At 31.6% G+C, this 19,178-nt stretch overlaps 4 protein-coding genes across 4 annotated transcripts; 1 reads left to right on the top strand and 3 right to left on the bottom strand.

Moving 5' to 3' along the window:
- Positions 1-173: 173 nt before the first annotated feature.
- On the bottom strand, positions 174-3,869 carry LOC124499626 (frequenin-1). Its single transcript, XM_047063566.2, has 7 exons — positions 2,279-3,869; positions 2,060-2,084; positions 1,933-1,981; positions 1,764-1,853; positions 1,544-1,622; positions 1,283-1,452; positions 174-1,030 (listed from the first exon to the last, which is right to left on the bottom strand). The coding sequence occupies exons 1-7, from the start codon at positions 2,340-2,342 to the stop codon at positions 938-940; spliced, it is 570 nt and encodes a 189-aa protein (XP_046919522.1). The 5' UTR covers positions 2,343-3,869; the 3' UTR covers positions 174-937.
- Positions 3,870-9,024: 5,155 nt separating this feature from the next.
- On the bottom strand, positions 9,025-12,235 carry LOC124499599 (uncharacterized). The gene is made up of 2 exons (XM_047063539.2): positions 10,366-12,235; positions 9,025-10,303 (listed from the first exon to the last, which is right to left on the bottom strand). Exon 1 carries the CDS (start codon positions 12,185-12,187, stop codon positions 10,622-10,624), a length of 1,566 nt encoding a protein of 521 aa, XP_046919495.2. The 5' UTR covers positions 12,188-12,235; the 3' UTR covers positions 9,025-10,303; positions 10,366-10,621.
- On the top strand, positions 9,428-10,823 carry LOC124499611 (uncharacterized). The gene is made up of 3 exons (XM_047063552.2): positions 9,428-9,888; positions 9,941-10,042; positions 10,092-10,823. The coding sequence occupies exons 1-3, from the start codon at positions 9,526-9,528 to the stop codon at positions 10,626-10,628; spliced, it is 1,002 nt and encodes a 333-aa protein (XP_046919508.2). The 5' UTR covers positions 9,428-9,525; the 3' UTR covers positions 10,629-10,823.
- A 69-nt stretch (positions 12,236-12,304) lies between the features above and the next one.
- Positions 12,305-16,226, bottom strand: LOC124499578 (vitellogenin receptor Yl). The gene is made up of 3 exons (XM_047063507.2): positions 15,813-16,226; positions 12,666-15,753; positions 12,305-12,615 (listed from the first exon to the last, which is right to left on the bottom strand). Exons 1-3 carry the CDS (start codon positions 15,868-15,870, stop codon positions 12,390-12,392), a joined length of 3,372 nt encoding a protein of 1,123 aa, XP_046919463.1. The 5' UTR covers positions 15,871-16,226; the 3' UTR covers positions 12,305-12,389.
- Between the last annotated feature and the right edge of the window lie 2,952 nt (positions 16,227-19,178).

Below are 19,178 nucleotides of genomic sequence, written 5' to 3'. Positions count from 1 at the left end.
TAAATAAATCGTATCAATTCAAATGTAATAATAGTATAGTATTTATATTTATATTTATATAACACAGGCTACTATATATTCATTAATAATTGATGATTATTATCATGATCATGATGGTTGTATTTGTTGAAATAGCTTTTTAAATGAAATTATAACACATTGTTTTCCACACACACACACACACGGATTTTATTTATTGCTTTTATTATTCCAGGCAAGATTCATTTTCACATTATTTCTGTTTCAGCAATTTGTTTACAAAAAAATGATTGGGACAAAATAAATTTTTGATTGATTGGTGAATCATTGATTTTTTCCAAAAAAAAAAATTCACTTTTTAATATTTGACAGTAAAATGATGAGTGATTAAGAAAGAATTTTTTTCTGTTTGGGAACTGTTTGCATACAAATTTTCCATTTGTTTGTCTGTGTGTGCGTGTGTGATTGATTTGAATTGATATTATAATGCATAAAATTGATTGATGATGTGTATTAAGTTTTATTTGTTTTTTTATGGGATGTGAATTAATATTATATTTTTTTTTATTTATAAATAGTGTAAATAGTGTTGACAAGAATGATGAAGATCAAGACACAATATTCAAAAACCTTGGAGAATGAAGAGATGAAGAAAAAAAAATGCAAGTTTTCGCTTTTTATATAAAGATCTAAATTCAGATAGCAGTGTGTGCACTATAAAGCATCAGTGAGTGGTGAGAAAAAATTTTGATTGTGAATTTAACTGTACAACAACATCAACAACGTTTTGCTAAACATTTTTCCAATAAATATCCGCTTCTTCTTTTTCGTTTAGCAATGAAATGAATCATGATGAAATACATTTTGATAGCCAAAAATGATGACGATGAAGAGTGAACGAAAAAAAAACGGAACCAAACCAATTTTCTTCAGGGGATAAGGATGTTTGTTGTTGATGCTAAGGAGCATATAGTGAAAGTGCCTGCACAATCTTTGGATCTTGTTTTGAGCCTTCTTTAAATTCTTCAAGCGTAAGCTTATTATCCTGATTCTGAAAAAAATTGATTGAAAGACGATTTTTTTGAAAAAAAATAGAAAAAAATTCATTAACTTTATTTTTCATGTTCAATGCTTTCGAACAAAAAAGAATGCATCATTCCTCATCATACACTTTCACTAAGCATTGTTTCCAGTGAGTGTCTGTGTGTGTAAATTGAATTAGATTTTATCTGTTTTTTTTCCCATTGTGTTTAACTGACTGACTAACTGAATGAATGAATTTGAAAGTGAAAATTATCATTACCTTATCAAGCTGTTCAAATATACGATCTACACGTTCTTTAGGGTTCTCATCCTCTTCATCCGATATTTTTGCTTGATTGCCCAACATTTGATATATAGCATCGACAATATTATACATCTCTTCTCTTGTTATATATCCATCATTGTCAACATCGTATAATTTGAACGCCCCTAAAATTAATGGTTTACCATTGTGAAATAGACCAATCAATCAATCATTTGATCATTTGATCATTTGATCATTTGAATTATCACAACTTACAAACTAATTTCTCTTCCAGATTTCCTCTTGACGTAACCGATAATGCTTTGATAAATTCTTCAAATTCGATTGAGCCATCCTTTTGTTTTGTTTTTCGTATTACAAAATGATTATTTAATGATGATCGAGTGTCATCAAATATTAAAAAAAGGAGATGAAATTATCAAATCAAATCATCATTACACTAAATGATGATTGATAATCACCATCCAACACTTACTTTATTCTCATCAAATACACGAAATACAAGTGAGGCAAATTTCGATGGATCTCCATGTGGAAAAAATTGCTTATATATCCGTAAGAATCCCTAATTATTTCATCACAATAATGACAATAACGATTAATAGTTATAATTCAGATTTAAAAAAAAAAATCTGCTTCTTCACCTGTTCGGTCAGCTGTCCATTTGGACAATCTTTTTTGAATCCTTTATACCTGAAAAGTGATGGTGATGATGATGAAAAATGAAAAATTATTCCTTGTCATTAATTGAACAAATTTTGATTTACAAACCATTGTCTGATTTCTTTTTCGGTAACTGTATCGCCAATATTAAGTAAACAAAAAGAAGAGTGAAAGAGAAATTTTGAAATTTATTATTAATAATCTATCGATCAAAATCTATCATATTCTATGTGTGTGTGTGTGAATGGATTAACTAGGATTTTCATACGATTATAGTAATGATAATTTGGACAGACTTTTTCCAGTGAAACTCATTTCACTACTTACAATAAGTATCTTTAGTTAATTTTTGTACCATTTCTGAATTGAGTTTACTATTTTTTTTGCCCATCGCCACCACCAACAAAAACAAAAACAGCAACGACAACAAAACACACACTGGTTGTAGGGAAATTTAGTGATGAAAATAAAGTGAAAAAAAATTCAATAAATTTGCCCTTCAGTCCAATTCAAGCTTGATTCGTTCGTTTTTTGCACTTGATCAGCAGCTTTTTTTGTTAAAGTTTTTTTTCGTCACACTTTGAGGTTCCAGATTTTTTTTTCGTTTATTTGCTGGAATCAAAAGAATTTTTCGTTGTAGTTTCACGACAACAACAACAACAACAAAAAATCAAACTGAATTATTGATCAATTGAAGAAAAATTGAGAAAGAAAAATCGATTTTTTTTTTAGAAAATGAAAACGTAACAATTGTATGACGAAACTACATGAGCCGGATTATGATGATTATTTTAATTGTCGCCGTCGTTGTTGTTGTCAAATTACAAAATAGAAATTGTCCAAATGACAAAATAAAGATAGAGATAAATTTCACATTGAATTGAAAGAATTGTTTCTTGATCAAATATCTGATCTATATAAATTCGTATCGCGTTTCTCGTTCACTTTTTGTGTTTGTGTTTTTGAATCGTTCAACACAATGAGACACCCAAACATACAAAAAACACAAAATCCCTTATTAGGAGAAATTGATGTAAAATTCAAAGCCAACAGTGTTTACAGGCACATTATGATGGTGATGATAAAGTTGAAAAAAAATTTTCAAATGACGTCTGTTTTTTGTTTTGTTTTTCACTGGCGGAATCCAATCACATCATGACAATTGTGTTATTGGCGATTGAATGAAATCGATATATGCTGGTTACTGTTGATTGTTTCGCTCTTTCTACATTTTCACGCCGTTTTGTTTTGTTTTGTTTTGTTTAAATTAGCTTTTCTTTGTTTGTGTGCAATGTTTGAATGGTCATTAATTGTCGAATTGATTGAGCATTCGATTTGTTTTTTCACACTCGATTGATGTTGATCATCGGATGTGATAATGAAATGAAAAAATCTTAATTTCAAATTCTGAATATTGCTGCTATGGGCGAATAATAAATGACAAGCACAACTTTGATTTTGCTTGTAAAAATTATCATTTACGAACACAAAATAAACTAGTAGACTAGTAGATAACTTGAGTTTTCTAAAATTTCTGAGAATTTTTTCTTGTGAGAAAATGATATAAAAATTCAAAAGCCGCCACCACCACCACCACTTCTAACAACAGTAAACGGCTAATGTGCAATCGTTATGAATCATTGAATTGAACTGATGATACTTTGGAATATAAACCAAGAACAAGAAGAAAAATGTTCCAAACGAAAAATGGGAAACGGATTCAGCGGGAGTCCAAATCGATGTATCGAGAATGCTACCACCACCACCACCACCACTAGACAGACAGAAAGAAAGAAAGAACATGACACACATATGACCAGCAGCCATCCCGCCAATGTAATTGGATGATCAAATCGGAAAAATATAAAGATGATGACGACGAACGAACAGAATCCAGAAGAGAATCGGGTATAGAGACTACACACACAATGAAATATTATACAGCACATACTCGACACAAGATACATTGAACGAGAGTGAGAGAGGGAAAAGGTTCGGGTTATAATAACAACGATAACGAATTGTGCGCCCGAACGCATGTTTCTCTTTTTTTCTCCATTTCATTTTTGGTTGTATATCGGGTGCCGTTTCTTTTCTTATAAAATGTGTTTGTTAAACAACAAGAAAACGACGAAGAATACATGAATCGGGCATTGAAGTTTTTTTGTTCCATATGATCACAAGTGACGAACCTGGATAACAACGTTTCCAACGTGATATGAAGCGAGTTTCGGGAAAAATATCAAATAATGAGACAATACAAAAAAAGAGACGGAAAATTGTCGACACAAACATACACGGAGATGGAGAATATACCTTTCTTTCTTTCTTTTTTTTATATATGAAAATTGTTCTATGTTTGTATCATGTGTTTGTCTATGGTTGTCTTTGCCAATTCTTCTACAATGGGTGTGTGTGTGTGTGTGTGTGGATAAGGTCCTGAAATAATTTTTTTTGTGTTTGTCTGTGTGTATGCAGGTTAGTTTTGTGTTTCTTTTGTTCTTTTTTATATTTTGTGTGTGTGTTTGTATCACAAATTCAATTGTATGTTAAATATATCTATCTGTACAAACACAGAGGCTATTCAAAGAGAGATATACATAGTTTAGAAACAAGAAGTGAAATGAAATTATTCTTTACAAATATTGGTAAACTAGTAAACTGGAATAAACCAGAATCTGTTGTTTTTGTTGTTGATGGTTTTGTGTGAATCATTCAACAGTGAATTTAGCTTGTTTATAGATATTTGTTAGTTGTCATTTCAAAAAAATGTTTTTTCGAAATGAAAAAAATGGAAATTTCAAATTCAAATGAATGTTTCATGATGATGATGATGACAACGACGACAACGATGAACGTCACTTTTTTCTTTCGTCACTTCCTTTCTCTCTCTCTTTCTCGTCTTTGTCCATAATTATGGTTGACATATACTATTGGTGTGTGTGTGTGTGTGTGTGTGTGTGTGTGTGTGTGTGTGTATTATTGTTTTTCGTTTGTTTCATTTCTCTTTCTATGTTTTTCTGGCCAAAAGTTTGAATTTAAAGTTGATTTACATTCCACTCACACATACACTAACAGACACACACACACTGATGACACAGCGCTAGACATCGCGCCCAAATCAAAATGTTCACTTTACCTAGAATTTATTTTTTTTGTCGACTCAGTCTAGTACAAGTCCACACCTGAATATTGTAATCAGGAGAAATATTTTGTATGCAAACCATATCTACATATCTGTATATTTGACCCAGACACAGTATTTGAATGAGCCAATGGTAAAAGTTGGATAAAATTCAAAATCTTTATCTTCATAAATGAAAATGGCAGTGATATAAATTGAATGTTTATGGCAATTTTTTTCGGGACCATCATCATATCACCAAATCGAATGAATTATTTTGTCTACAGTCTACTGTGTAAAATACACAGTAGTAATATGGTGATGTCAGTTTTTATTTTCAAACAATGAAACAATTTCGTGCTAAAATACAATATATATACCTGTGCCTCAAGAAAGAATTTTTTTTATATTTTGTATATACAACATTACAAGCTCCAATAAAGAGTGAAAAGAGGAAAAAATCCATTATCATTAAGTTTGCCTTGTGTGTGTGTATGTGTGTGTGTTTGTGGACAATTGTGATTCATTCATTCATACTGTCCGAATCGATATCTTGAATCTAACCAACCAAGCGACAATATTGATTAATTATAGATGATTGTGATAATGACTGTAGTCTTTAATAAGAAAATGAAAACAAAACAAAAATCTCAGCAACTAAACCACAAACAGGAACAATATCAATTTTCGTTTATAATAATCAACAGTGATAATAATGATAATGAATGGATATTTGATCGACAATAATCAAAACAAAGAAATGAAGAAATCTATTAATTATTGGTAAATGAACGACAATACTGTGTGCGATTCCATCTTATTACGGAAATGAGAAATTTGAATAATCAACCAAAATATTATGATCGTAAATCGATTAGTGATATAGGGCTTATTTTTGATCTATTCATAATTCATAACATTGATTAAATTATCATTTCTGTTCCATTTCTCTCTCTCTCTCTCTCTCCCTCTTTCTCTATATTTGTCCACATGCACAAAGGAAAAGTTTACTTTTTTTTTCTTTCTTTTGTTTATTCATTCACAATTGTATGACTCATTGTTTCTCTGGTCATCTATTTCATTGTCGATTGATTTTAATTTGAATCCGAATACGAAAGTGATAAATTAAGATAGCATGATTCACTCGATAAAGTTTATATCGAAAGTTTTTTTGATCCATTTATTTATTGATCTAAACAAGAGAGAGGGAGAGAGAGAGAGATTTGACAATTTGAAATGTATATAGCAAACCCACAATGATAATAATCAACTTGTGATGTTGTTATCATTGTTGACGATCACTAAACAACAACTTGATTCAAGTGTTGCAAAGTTTACATTTTTTTCTGCTAATTAATATCTCTTTTTTAGATTCTCTATGCTCTATACACACAAATATTTGATTATCTTGATATTTCGAGTTAATAAATAGAATCGAAATATATTGTTATTATATTGCGGTGTATATTGCGTGTATGTTTTCATTATTGTTAAATTCGATGATGATTGAAATAAAATAGAAATGGAAATCATCAGACGGATATAGCCGTCTACTGCAGTATGATTCCCATTAGATTCAAACAACAACAACAACAAGAAAACTTTTTTCCATTGAATTTTTTTTTTCGTTTGGTGCCACACAATCATTTAAACAACCAAGATGAACCGTTTTTCTTTCTGGTTACCACAGTAACAATTTTTTTCGTTGTTTCAATTTTGTTATCCAAATGAATAAATGAAATTTACTTTTGCAAAAAAATGCAATTGTCTGTAGTTGTTCATTGGAAAAAATCTTTTCGTTTTTCGTTAGTTTGAAAATTAATTAAACAAGCATCACTAATAGGACTTTTTCCCTAGCATAAGATGTATTCATTCATCTATGATTGACTAATCGCAAGTAGAAAAACGATATCCTCAACTTTACTTTATCTTCAATGATAATGCATTACAACAAAAAAAGAAAGAAAATGTTTTGCCAATGTTTGTATGTGTGTGTGTCTATGTGTATGTTTACCCAGTGGGTGATCTATGATATTCATCATCATCATCATTCTTGATAGGATGTTGTACTATTAGATGTTTACTTAAATTATTATCATCATCTTTCTACTCTATCAAAACAGAGAGAGAGAGAGAAATATTATCGACATTTATTTGCTATCATCATGATCTAATATTGATGATAATTCAAATAATGAATATTTCCTAGAGTTTGTTGGTTCATATAAATGATCATGATGATGAATAGATAAGGAAAATTTTCAAAAATAATCGTATTATCTTTACCATAAATCATTGATTATCATCGATGATGCCAATGTTTTTTTTGTTGTTGTCAATTTGGCAATTAATCAATTACTGTTCGATACCGTGGTGGGTTGGAGTTTGTTGATTTTTTGTATGACAATACAAACACCCACCTATTTGCACACGAATTTGCACACGAATTAAAAGTAAAACGGTCAATCCTTCTTTATTAATGGAACCGTATGTGTTTATGTGTGTGTGTGTGATGAATTTCTGATGATCCGCCAGACAAAAAGTCAAGTTATTTTGACCATCAATAAAGTTTTGAAAGTTCTTTTTGTTCTGTCACCTGGATCGTTTCTTGATCGACACACGAATTGGTATTGAATACTAATATAGCGAACGAAGAGAGAGAGAAAACTTTATTTTATTTCCGCCATTAACTTTTGACTATAGCATACTAATGATCATAGTGGACATCATCATCATGATTGATCATCGATAGATGAAGCGAACCTATTTTGCTTTTTTCGAGATAAAAATTTCAAATTAATTCAATTCAAGCCCAAAGAAACAAGGTTCATTATAGTGATTAATGAAGTAAAATTCTGTAATTCGATGTTTAGTTGTTATTTCATGCTCTAATTAATTAATTAATTTTGAAAAAACAACATCTTCATTAGCTTTTGAATTCAAACGAATTCAGCTGGCACAAAACAACTGGTGAGATTATATTATATTCAATTTTACATTTGAAATTATCACATCCATTCGAGTGAAAAATAACATCCATCATTGAATTCATTTCATTTACTGACTAAATGGTAATTAGTAATTAGAATCAGTCATATTTCTTTTCATTCTGACTATTTAATATTTAACACTTGATTAGCAATGTTCTAATCATACTTGTCTCACTGTCAGAGCATGAGTGTAAAAAAGTCTGATTTCGTTGCACATCACCATTCATTCATTCATTCAATTAACTATACTGGAGTTTAAATCTCAAAGATTCGAATGTTTCTATGGCCAATTCATCTAATTTATATTCAATGCCAAGATTTTGGTTCAGGAACCATCATATACATCCGTTTTTATCAACAAAGTTTTCACTCACTGGTTGGTCAGCAAAGTGAAGCAGAGGAAAAACTATTCATTTTTGTTGTTGTTGTTGTTGCTGTTCGCTAGTTTTCAGGTCACACTGTCGACTTTGTTGATGATGATGATTCGCGTTCACTTTTAAATTGAATTTTCCGCTATGTAAACGAAAATTGAAATACAAGTTCAAATAAAATGGAAACATTCCAACATAGAACAAGAAAAGAAGAAAAAAAAGTTTTCATTCTGGTTCCTTGAGTTTTCAATTTTTTTTTCATTTCATATTTGGTCATATAGTTGCTGCTACATTCTTTGTGTGAGTACAATTTTCCTTTTTTCGACAATTCAATGATTCTAGAGATGAAACATTTTCTCAATAAAAAAGAATCGATTCAAATTTTATCCAAAATAATGTCATTCGTGATGATGTTTCAAATAATTTTCCTCCATTGTCATAGAAGAGTTATCTTGGATTCTTTCGAAATTCTTCTTCCATTCTATTTTCGTTCTTTCCTTCCTTTTGCATATTGAATTCTTTTTTTCTTTTTATCAAACCATAGACCAGGCAAGATAGAAAACTATTGATGAAATTTGCATTTTTTTCACTCCACAAACATCGTTCTGCATTTAATGAATAATTCATATATATATAACCAATGCCTAATGGCAAGACATTCACATTCACATTCCTCATTAATGCAAAAACAGAAATTTTAAAATTTTTTCGAAATTTTCACAATCGGACATGGCAACATCTGGTGTGATTGGTAGAAACTTCTAAGTTTAAACATTTTTCAAATAATAAAAATCAGTTAGATTCGATTTAGATGATGAAATGGCTTTTCTGTTTAATTTTTTAATGGAAGAAACGATGCTAAAAATAACGATAACTAAATTTCACAGGCTGGCCATTTATAAAACCAGTTTCGTTTTACCTGAGGAACGCTTGGTTGTATATGTGTGTGTGTGTGTGTGTGTGTGGGTATGTGACCTCAAAACCCGAAATCAGTGTTACGTTGTCCAGTACACAGGCCATTCTCATATCAGGTGATTATATTTCTGTGTGTATGTGTGTGATATATAAATATATTATGTAACGTAAAAAATGTCGATTCTTGATGAATCATCACTGGAAACATTCGAAGAACGTGGATCACGATTACTTGTTAGCCACGCGAAAACTGATCATGACCAGAATCATTTACCAGTATGGTTTAATCTGGAAAAATTTTGTCGTATCAAACCACTTGTGAATCAATATTTTTTCAGTATATTTTTCACCCATCTTTCCGGATTATTAATATTGATTTTTGTTCGTTCCATTTATCAAACATTATCATTGACGGGTAAATCGAAGAATCTATCGGCCACATTTTATCGTTATTTGCATACATGTTTACATGTTAAAAAATGGTATGAAGGAAAGATTTGGATCAAAAATGATGATGCATATGAATCATTACAAATGGTAAGCTTAGTTGATTGAATAGATTCATTGACAAACATTGCCCTTTTGAAAGGTTAAAACCATGCATCAAACAGTTTCGAATATTCAAAATAAAGGTAAAAATGATGGTGAAAACGTAATGGCCATTTCGATACGTGATATGACATTGACACAGGTAATTACGGGATACGGGAACCCAATCATTGATTGATTCGTTTTTTCAGTTTGCATTTGCCGGATTATTTGTTCTTTACCCACACAAATATGGCTTCAGTACGAAAAAAGAAGATATTGAAACGATGATTTATTTCTGGTCCGTTATCGGTTATATGCTTGGTATCGATGATGACTATAATCTTTTTATCGGTGATTATGAAACGATTCGACAGAGATGTCACAGGATTTTGGATCAATATTTTCGTCCATCATTGTTGGCCTACGAACGAGACAGTGTTCAGATGGCAGATCAAATAATTCAATCAACAAATCAATTCATACCTGGATTACGATATAAATCATACATGAAATTCATATGGAAATCATTAGCAATGGACAAGGAATGGCCATCCAAACCTTTGAATCGTGAACAACAATTCTGGTATTTTGCAAAAAAGATGATCATTGAAAAGTTCTATTATTTCTGGGCTGTTAGATTCGCTCTAAATCAATTATTACGTTTCACATTGTTCACTATGCAATTTAGTTTTCTACAACGATTGAAAACAAATCAATTGGCTCATATCGATCAACAAATTCAATGATTAATTGACGTTGTTGTTGTTGACGATGTCTCAATCAAATGAAACAATAATTGCAAAACATTTGGATGATTTTTCCAATCATCGACAACAACATTGGATTTTAGAACATTCGGATGTTTAAAAATTTTTGGCCAAACCGATTGAATTATTTGGAAATCATAAAATATCAAATAAATTCCATTCAATATTTGCTCATCATTCAGGCCTTGTTCGCGAAAAAAATTGACAATATTCTCGGCATTCACTGAATTGAATGAACGATTTGTTGATTTGAATTTTCCAATTTTATGTTTCACTTCTTTCAGCGAAATGGCGAACTGCATCTGAATAAACGTATTGAGCGTTAATTTGAAATTATTATTCTCGACCATTGTTGAAAAACGACTACTCGGTTTCAATATATTGTGGATGGAAATGTATTTCGATCTCATTCCTTTCTCCTTCAACAATCGCATGTTTTTAATGGCAACATCAATATTCATGATGAGACGTAGAAATTCTCGGCCATCAGCATACGATCGTAATTCATGTTGTTTTTGAAATTTTTCAAAATTTTCGCATATATTTGCAGAGGATAATTCCAACATGAAAATATTCGCTGATAATTGTTGAATTGTACAGCCATATTTTGTCAGGATCACATCCATTCTTTCGCTGATTAAGCTGGCATCAATATTCAATAATCGTTTACGAGAGAAAAATGTGGAACGTAAGTCTGCATTATCACGAAAATGATTGATCGAGGCCAGTCCAACAAGATTGTCCGTATCACAATTGTTCAATGTATGAAAATGTTTCACCATAAAATTTACGGGTAAATTCAATTGATTTTTCAGAATATTTAGATTCATCAACAATTTTCGTAGACTTGTCTCCGATAAATGGTTATCCGAATCTGTAGCATCAATAATATGTTGAGCAACTTGGTTGGAACAATCCAACATTAGCCTCAAAATCAGCGTAATCAATGTTCGACGTACATCTTTAATGACAATGGAATCATCTGTGAAATGTTTACATTCTTCACGTAGATGTTGTTCAAATTGATCGAAACAAAATTCGTCACTATTTGACGGTCGAAGATGATTGACAATGTATTCAAGTAGATTTAGATGTTCATCATAATAACCATTCGATTTTAATTGGCCAACATTTTTGTTCATTAGATTTGGTAATGCATAAAGCATTGCCATTTCCAGACGTTCAAATGCCAATTCCTTCAAAATGTTGATTTTGCTTTCAACTTTTTCCAATGACATATTCAATACCTGTATATTATGATTGATATCGTCGATTTGGAAATTTGATTGTAATAAATCGATTTTGTCACTCACTGTACGTTGATTACGATCAATACTTGAATCATTCATCCATTTCAATAGGATTAGATTGGCTTTTTCATCGGTGATTTTCAATTTTGTCACCAATTCCGTTCGAATCGGTTGTATGATTGGATCTTCAAGATTGATCGATTCACATATGTTTTTGTTGTTGCTTAAAGTTCTTCTAATTACTTGATCTAGTCGTACGTTTCGGCAAAACATTCGGATCAGAAACATTTTTCAGCAAAAAAAAATATCATCAAAAATATTGACCCTCGTGTTTGTGTGTTGATGATCAGAAAAATGAATAAAAATCCCATTCATAAAGAACGTAATTATTATTTTAATAAAAACTTTATTTTGCAAATAATGTTCATATATTTATTTATATTTATAACAATGATAAAAATAGAAAAAAGGGTTTGAAATTATCATCAGATCAAGATATCAATAGATCATTATCCAAATTATTGTTGTTGTTCTTTAGTTGGCCATATTGACCCATCTGGTAGTTTGGATTGGAAAAGAAACGAACCTGGCCAGTTCGAATATTTTTATTGCCATTTTCTTCATCCACATTATTATCAGTGGCCGTTTCTCGATGACGACGACGACGACAGGCTAGATCGGTTATGGAATTCATTCTTGCAATCGGTAATAAGTTTCTGAAAAGAAATCATTAGTTAGAGAATTTTAGTATGGAAATCATACTTACAATTTAACACAAAGCAAAAGAGAAACACCAAGCATACAAACGGCGATAAACCAAAGATAAATGGAATTTCGTTTGAAAAAATTTGACGATTCATTTGATTGATCATTGGTCTGTGGTAATGATGATGATTGGCTGTCGGATTTTGTCGTTTGATTTTCTTCATTTTGATCAATATCTGTGGTCGTGTTGGCCACCGTGGTATTGGCATCAACATTGATCCAAGTGTCAAACATTTGATCTTTTTGTTTGTTAAGGAAAAAATCGAAAATATCTTCAAGATTGATAGCATGAACAATTGGTCTCGTAATCTTGGTATCGAGCGAATGAATTTTTCGTACACAAGTATGGCCATTATCTTGGCTTTCGAAACCAATGTTGCATCGACAAACAGGACCATTGGCACCGATGAGACAAATATGGTGACATGAATTATTCGTACGACAATAATCATAGATTGGTATATGTTTGAAACCAGAAACAATTTTGAGAACATCATTATCCAGATTGGAATGTGGTACTTTTTTCGATTCAATCATTTTCATTGCTGAAGTGAGATTGGTCCAATATAAACGTGGTGTATCACCATTTGTCCAAAACAAGGTGTCATTAAGAATGGCCATTGATTGTACAGTACCGACATGTTTCTCTACCAATTTTTCCGGTCCATGATGTTCATAGCGGCTATGATCAAGATGAATAAAATCAATTTTTTCAAACACCGGATCACCCCAGATCAATTCATTTTCGAATGGATAAGCTACCAGAGCGAATGGAAAACCTTGTTTCGATCGTAACAGGCTTCGTTTGACTTGACCATCCATAGTCAGCATCAATATCTGGGCACTCTTTGATTTAAGACCAACGAAAATGGTTTTAGTCAATGCGTTGATGGCCATCGAAACGGGTTGTTCTAGCTTATCATTGAGAATGGCACGATAACCTTTTTGAATGTTGACCGCTTCCATCGTTCCTTTGATCATATCGACCCAATAAAGATTATCACTATTAATCTCGTAGGTTAATCCAAATACATTGGCGATATCTTCATCAACAATCGTCCGGTAGACAAGATCTGGTTGCATTTTGGCCACAACAATCCGATCTTTGAGGCGGTCATATAGATAGAATTCGTAACGTTCATGATTGTATGCTAAATCGCTGATTAAAAACATTGGTGTCATTGTAATCATTTCAAATGGTTCGGTGGATGCGGAATCAGGATAAAATTTATATAAACGATAACCGGTACTTATGATGAGAAAATCATCTGATCGACTTAAACATGTTCGATGATCATTAGACAGGTACATGTGATCAGGACAAAGACAGGTGAATGTTTCATTCGTACGACTTAGACAAAGATGTGAACAAGGATTACGATGATGATGACGAACACACGGATCGATCATTTCAGATTTCGTGGTTTGTTGTTGTTGTCGTAATGGATGATACATGGTCAGACCGTAAAGGCCACGTCGTTTACTGATGGTTGGTGTGAAGATATTCACCTGTTCATGACAACGAATCTTTTGGCAAGCAAAAAGTTTTTTCGCAATCCAATCAGTCCAATACAGTGTGTCTTCGAATACGATCATTGAATATGGTTGGCGGATAAAATCTTCGTGCACTACACGACGCATTTCAATATCAAAATCATAATATTCAATTGAACCAGTTTTGCCATCACACCAATATAGACGATTTGTTTCCGATTCATAAACGATATCATTGGGCCATGCAACATCAGTGAATAGTTTTGTGACTTGACTACCATCCAATCGTGATTCATAGATACCACCATTATTATCATGCCATTGTGTCCAATACAGTCGATATCGTGAACGTACAGCAACTATTCCACGTGGTGATGGTAGATTTTCAATCAAAGTCGTACAGATCAATGATTCGGTATGGCAAACGACGATTCTTTCACGATTAGCTTCAGTCATATAAATATGTTTGGCCAACCAATCGATTGATATGCCTTCGATTTGACTTTTAATGTCATGCAATAATAACTTTTTCTTCTGATTTGCAACGGGATATTCTTGTATTTGGCCATCGATAGGTATCTCATAAATGGATGAAAATAAAGATTCATTATGAAAAATGGAATAATAAAGTTTACCATCAGCAATGGATAAGTCCAAAGCAATAATCGTTGTTGGATCGTAATCATTCAATGTGAGAACAGGAAAAATAATCTTCCTTCGTGTATCATAGCCATGTATATCGTTACCAGTGGAAAAATAAAGTACAGGTGAAATTCTACTGCCCGATTCGGTATCTACGACACAAGTACGATTATCAATAAGATGGTAGCCACCAAAACATTCACAACGATAACTGCCAACTAAATTGATGCATTTATGGCTACAAAGATTATGTTGTTTTTGTTGCATACATTCATCATAATCACGACAATAATGGCCGTCGATTAATTCATAGCCAGGTGGACATGAACACAATGCTTGTTTACTATGTTCATCAATTAGACAGATATGCGAACATTTCTTGTTGTGACATTTTTCGGCATGACAATTTTGCTGTTCATCATCACCATTGGGGCAATCACGTTGTCCATCACAGACACGACTATAATCGATACATAAACCATTGGATTGGCATCGATAACGATCATGTAATTTATCGCATATCAAATCATTATCAGCATCATTTATGGTGGTGCAATTTTGTTCATCTGAATGATCCAAACAATCATTGACACCATCACAACGCCATTTCGGTGGGATGCATTCTAATGAACCACATTGGAAATCACCAAGACAATCGATCGATGATTTAGAACAATTTGCTTCATCAGCATTATTTGAACATTCACTTTGGCCGTCACAAACCCATCGTTGTGGTACACAATTATTAACAGCATCATTACAAGCAAATTCATTCAATGGACATGGTAAATGTCGATGTTGATCATCATCACTGGTTTTATTTTCCGATGAATTACAGTATAATTCATCCTTGTAATTCGAACAATCATTATCACCATCACATACGAAAAATTTAGCCAAACAATGTCCATTGCCACAATCGAAAAAATTATCACCACATGCTTGTGATGAACCTAAAAATGGTGAATTAAACTAAATCAATCAATCAATCAATAACACAGAAAATGCTTACATGATTCAAATGATATCAATGGCAGAAATAATAACCAAATCAACAATCTGGCCATCATCAATGATGATCAATGATTGAGTATTGACTATAATTATAAAGATTAAAGATGAGCAAAAAATTAATTAGATCAACTGAGATGTGTGTGTGTGTGTGTGTGTTTTTTATAAAAACCAACAAACAAATCAATAATTTAGATGTGTGAAAACAATTTTTAAAACAATCGATATTGATTTTTGTTTCAAAGACTTTTTAAATGCTTTCTGTAAGTTTGATTTTTTCCACCAATTCAATCTATTGATTGATTCATAGGTCATAAATTGAAATTCAAAATTATGACTGATGCGTCGTTACTTTTGCTGTCTCTGTTCTCTGTTCTCTGTTTGTTTGTTTATTGGTAATAATAATTTGCTTCTTAAACTTTTAATCATCTTAATGGTGATGATGATGAATGATTGAAAAAAAGTAGAAAAAAAAATTTCATTCTTTCTAATCACCATCAACATTATCATTATCAAAACAAAAGATAATAATAATAGCCATTTGTGTATATGTGTGTGAAGTGAGTTTGAAATGGCCAAAAATCATCAAAAAGATCAAATTTCGGAAAAAAATAAACACCGTCTATAAATATTGATTATTGGTTATCACCAATAATAAATGAATAAATGAAATTAATCTGAATCTTTTTTTTCCCTTGTTGGAAATTTTTTTTTTATTTGAATTTTTTCGAATTTTTTCCCTGTATCTTTGAAAATAGGAATCGAGAATGAATGAATGAATGAATGATTTATTTCCATAATAAATGATGCTAATCACGCATTTGGTTCGCTTGATTTATTGAATCTGTGTCATGGAACATTTGTGAGTGATTTTGTAAATTGATCATTTATTCATTCATCGACTTTTTTTTCTAATGTTGTTCAATTGGGCTTGGTTTTTCGGTGTGTGTGTGTGTGTGTGTGCATGATGAACAAGAGAGAGAGAGAGAAAACCAATTGAATCTAATCAAAACTCATCATCATCAACAACAAAGACAAGTTGGTATATCCGGTAGTTTGTTGTATGTATGTTTTTTTCTCTCTTTCCTGGTTTTTGCCGTTTTATTTTATTTTATTTTTTTTTTAGTTTGAAAATTCGGAAAATGACTGAAATTCACTGATGATTACAGATGGATGAAGTACTTATTTCCGATTATTTAAAAAACGTTACTGATAGGGATCATATTTAATGGTAAACAACGGATATGGAATATAAAAACAATAAATAGCAACCGGTTAATCAATCAATCAATAATTCACATTTTTGTTTGTTTGATTGATTATTAATCAGCCAAAAATTTCATCGATGCACCATATCAACCAAATATTTTTCGATATCCGGCAAAGATTTTTTTCCTCATTTTCTTTATAGGGTGTTATCTCAACTGGAAATCTAGATCTGCTATAGAATGCTGTTGTTGTTGTGTTATTGATTGATGTTGACATTTTTTTTCTTTTTTTTCTTTTTCTCTCGCTTTGTATGTGACAATGTTGGTGATGATGATATGATGATTGTCATCTTGTGATCATGAATCAAGGAAGTTCAGGTGTGTGTTTACCAAATGATGTGTGTGTGTGTGTGAATAAATATTGATCTTTGATCGAGTGGTGTTTTGTGTTAGGCGAAACTAAATATCGATTTTTTTCTCGGATTGTTGCCGGTTCTGATCTCAATCACAGGCGACAATCAATTTATTGATCATTAAGTAATCGATGAGACAGATTGATTGATCGATTAGAAATGTTTTCAAGAATTTATGATTATTAGCAACAATCACTAGACACCTACACACAAGTTTATCAAAGAAAAAGAAGAAACAGAAATCGGAATTAATAAACACCCCCGCGCAATCGACGACTTTAAATTAATTTTTTCTACTCTGCAAGGTTTTTGGCCATCATCATCATCATCATAGTGATGAATGTGATGTGATTGCATCCATCTCATTTTGGCCATTATTTGTAATTGTATCGACTCCAAACAATTGTAAATGGAGATTGTTATTGTGTAAAAATGTCATGTCTTTTATTATGTTTGCCAATGTTGTAATAATCATCATCTCAACATATTTATGGCTTCGGATCGATAAACCAAATATAATCAATATTCTTTGTTATTAACCCTTTTCTCGTTTCGACCAGAACAGTAGCTATACAGAACACAAGTTTACCGTGTGTGATCAATTGACAAAATCATAGATCACAGATCACACTAGCACATTAGATATGCTATGAATTTTTTTTGTCTATTTTCGTTGGATTCATTCAACAAAAAACATCACATCACTTTGTTGTTATTGTTGATGATAATGATAATGGTAATGGTTGTTTACAATGATGCCACAAATGGAAATTTTATTTATGTTTGTGGTGTGTGTATGTCGTAAGACGTGTGTGTTGTTGTGGTGGTGTTAAAAATCACACGACATCCAACGTAAAATATACACTTGATGTCGTTGTTGACAAAACACACACACACACATACACACTGCTTTTTTTTATTTAAGAAAAGAAACTGTCAATTCAAGACAAGTCTTTATATTTCATTTTATTGGCTATGATGAGATTATGTCATCATCAAATGACGACAAACACTGAACAAAATATCTATATCATTAGTATGTAAACATTTTGGCCCTAAAATGGTCAAATTGTTATTGTTATGTGGTCAAATCAGCCTCTTTTCCTTTTCATTTTGGTTAGTTGAATTTTTTTCCTCGTAAAAATAAAAATTTCAAGAAACCAGCACTGTTTTATCTAGAACACGATATGATGTGATGGGATTTGACCTAGATAGAAGCGTCATAATAATAAAAAATTAGTGCAACCCTTTAATAATAACAGTTGAGTGGCAAAGAAAACAGAAACTTGTTACATCAATCAATCTATTTTACTTGTCTATGATGAGATTTTTTTTTCTACCGAGAAAAAAAACTAAACTAGTTGATCGTTTTAAAATATTGTCACACACACACATCGAAAACAATGAAATGTCAATTGTGATCTAATTATGCTGATTTTAAACAAAAAACCTAATTATGATGATTTAAGTTTGCATTTTGCCCTCTGTTTTTGTGTGTTTTTCTTTTATTTTTCTTATTAACTTGATTCTATTCTCATTGATGATTTCCGTTGCTGCTGACAACATAGTTGGAAAATATGTGTGTGTGTGTGTGTGTGAATAATTTTTGTCTTTCTACCAAAAAGAGAAAAATGTTTGTTGTTTATTTGTCAATGTCACAATCATCATCATGTTGTTGATGATGGCCATGGTGAAAGGAATTTGACCAAATGGAGACGAAAAAATTTCCAAATCTGTTAGTATTAC

This window comes from Dermatophagoides farinae, chromosome 2 (genome assembly GCF_024713945.1).
Source record: "Dermatophagoides farinae isolate YC_2012a chromosome 2, ASM2471394v1, whole genome shotgun sequence".
Taxonomy (NCBI): Eukaryota; Metazoa; Arthropoda; class Arachnida; order Sarcoptiformes; family Pyroglyphidae; genus Dermatophagoides; species Dermatophagoides farinae.
Note: the sequence above shows the minus strand (reverse complement) of the source record. Positions and strands in the feature narration are given on the sequence as shown.

Bases quoted from the DNA above. Each gene is read 5' to 3' on its own strand.
- LOC124499626 (XM_047063566.2), bottom strand. From the start codon at position 2,342: ATGGGCAAAAAAAATAGTAAACTCAATTCAGAAATGGTACAAAAATTA. The intron at 1,854-1,932 runs GTGAAGAAGCAG...TGAAATAATTAG, and splicing joins ATGGACAGCTGACCGAACAG to GGATTCTTACGGATATATAA. The intron at 1,623-1,763 runs GTAAGTGTTGGA...ACAAAACAAAAG, and splicing joins GTGTATTTGATGAGAATAAA to GATGGCTCAATCGAATTTGA.
- LOC124499611 (XM_047063552.2), top strand. From the start codon at position 9,526: ATGTCGATTCTTGATGAATCATCACTGGAAACATTCGAAGAACGTGGA. The intron at 9,889-9,940 runs GTAAGCTTAGTT...CCCTTTTGAAAG, and splicing joins CATATGAATCATTACAAATG to GTTAAAACCATGCATCAAAC. The intron at 10,043-10,091 runs GTAATTACGGGA...TCGTTTTTTCAG, and splicing joins GTGATATGACATTGACACAG to TTTGCATTTGCCGGATTATT.
- LOC124499599 (XM_047063539.2), bottom strand. From the start codon at position 12,187: ATGTTTCTGATCCGAATGTTTTGCCGAAACGTACGACTAGATCAAGTA.
- LOC124499578 (XM_047063507.2), bottom strand. From the start codon at position 15,870: ATGATGGCCAGATTGTTGATTTGGTTATTATTTCTGCCATTGATATCA. The intron at 15,754-15,812 runs GTAAGCATTTTC...CACCATTTTTAG, and splicing joins ATTGATATCATTTGAATCAT to GTTCATCACAAGCATGTGGT. The intron at 12,616-12,665 runs GTAAGTATGATT...ATTTCTTTTCAG, and splicing joins CTTTTGCTTTGTGTTAAATT to AAACTTATTACCGATTGCAA.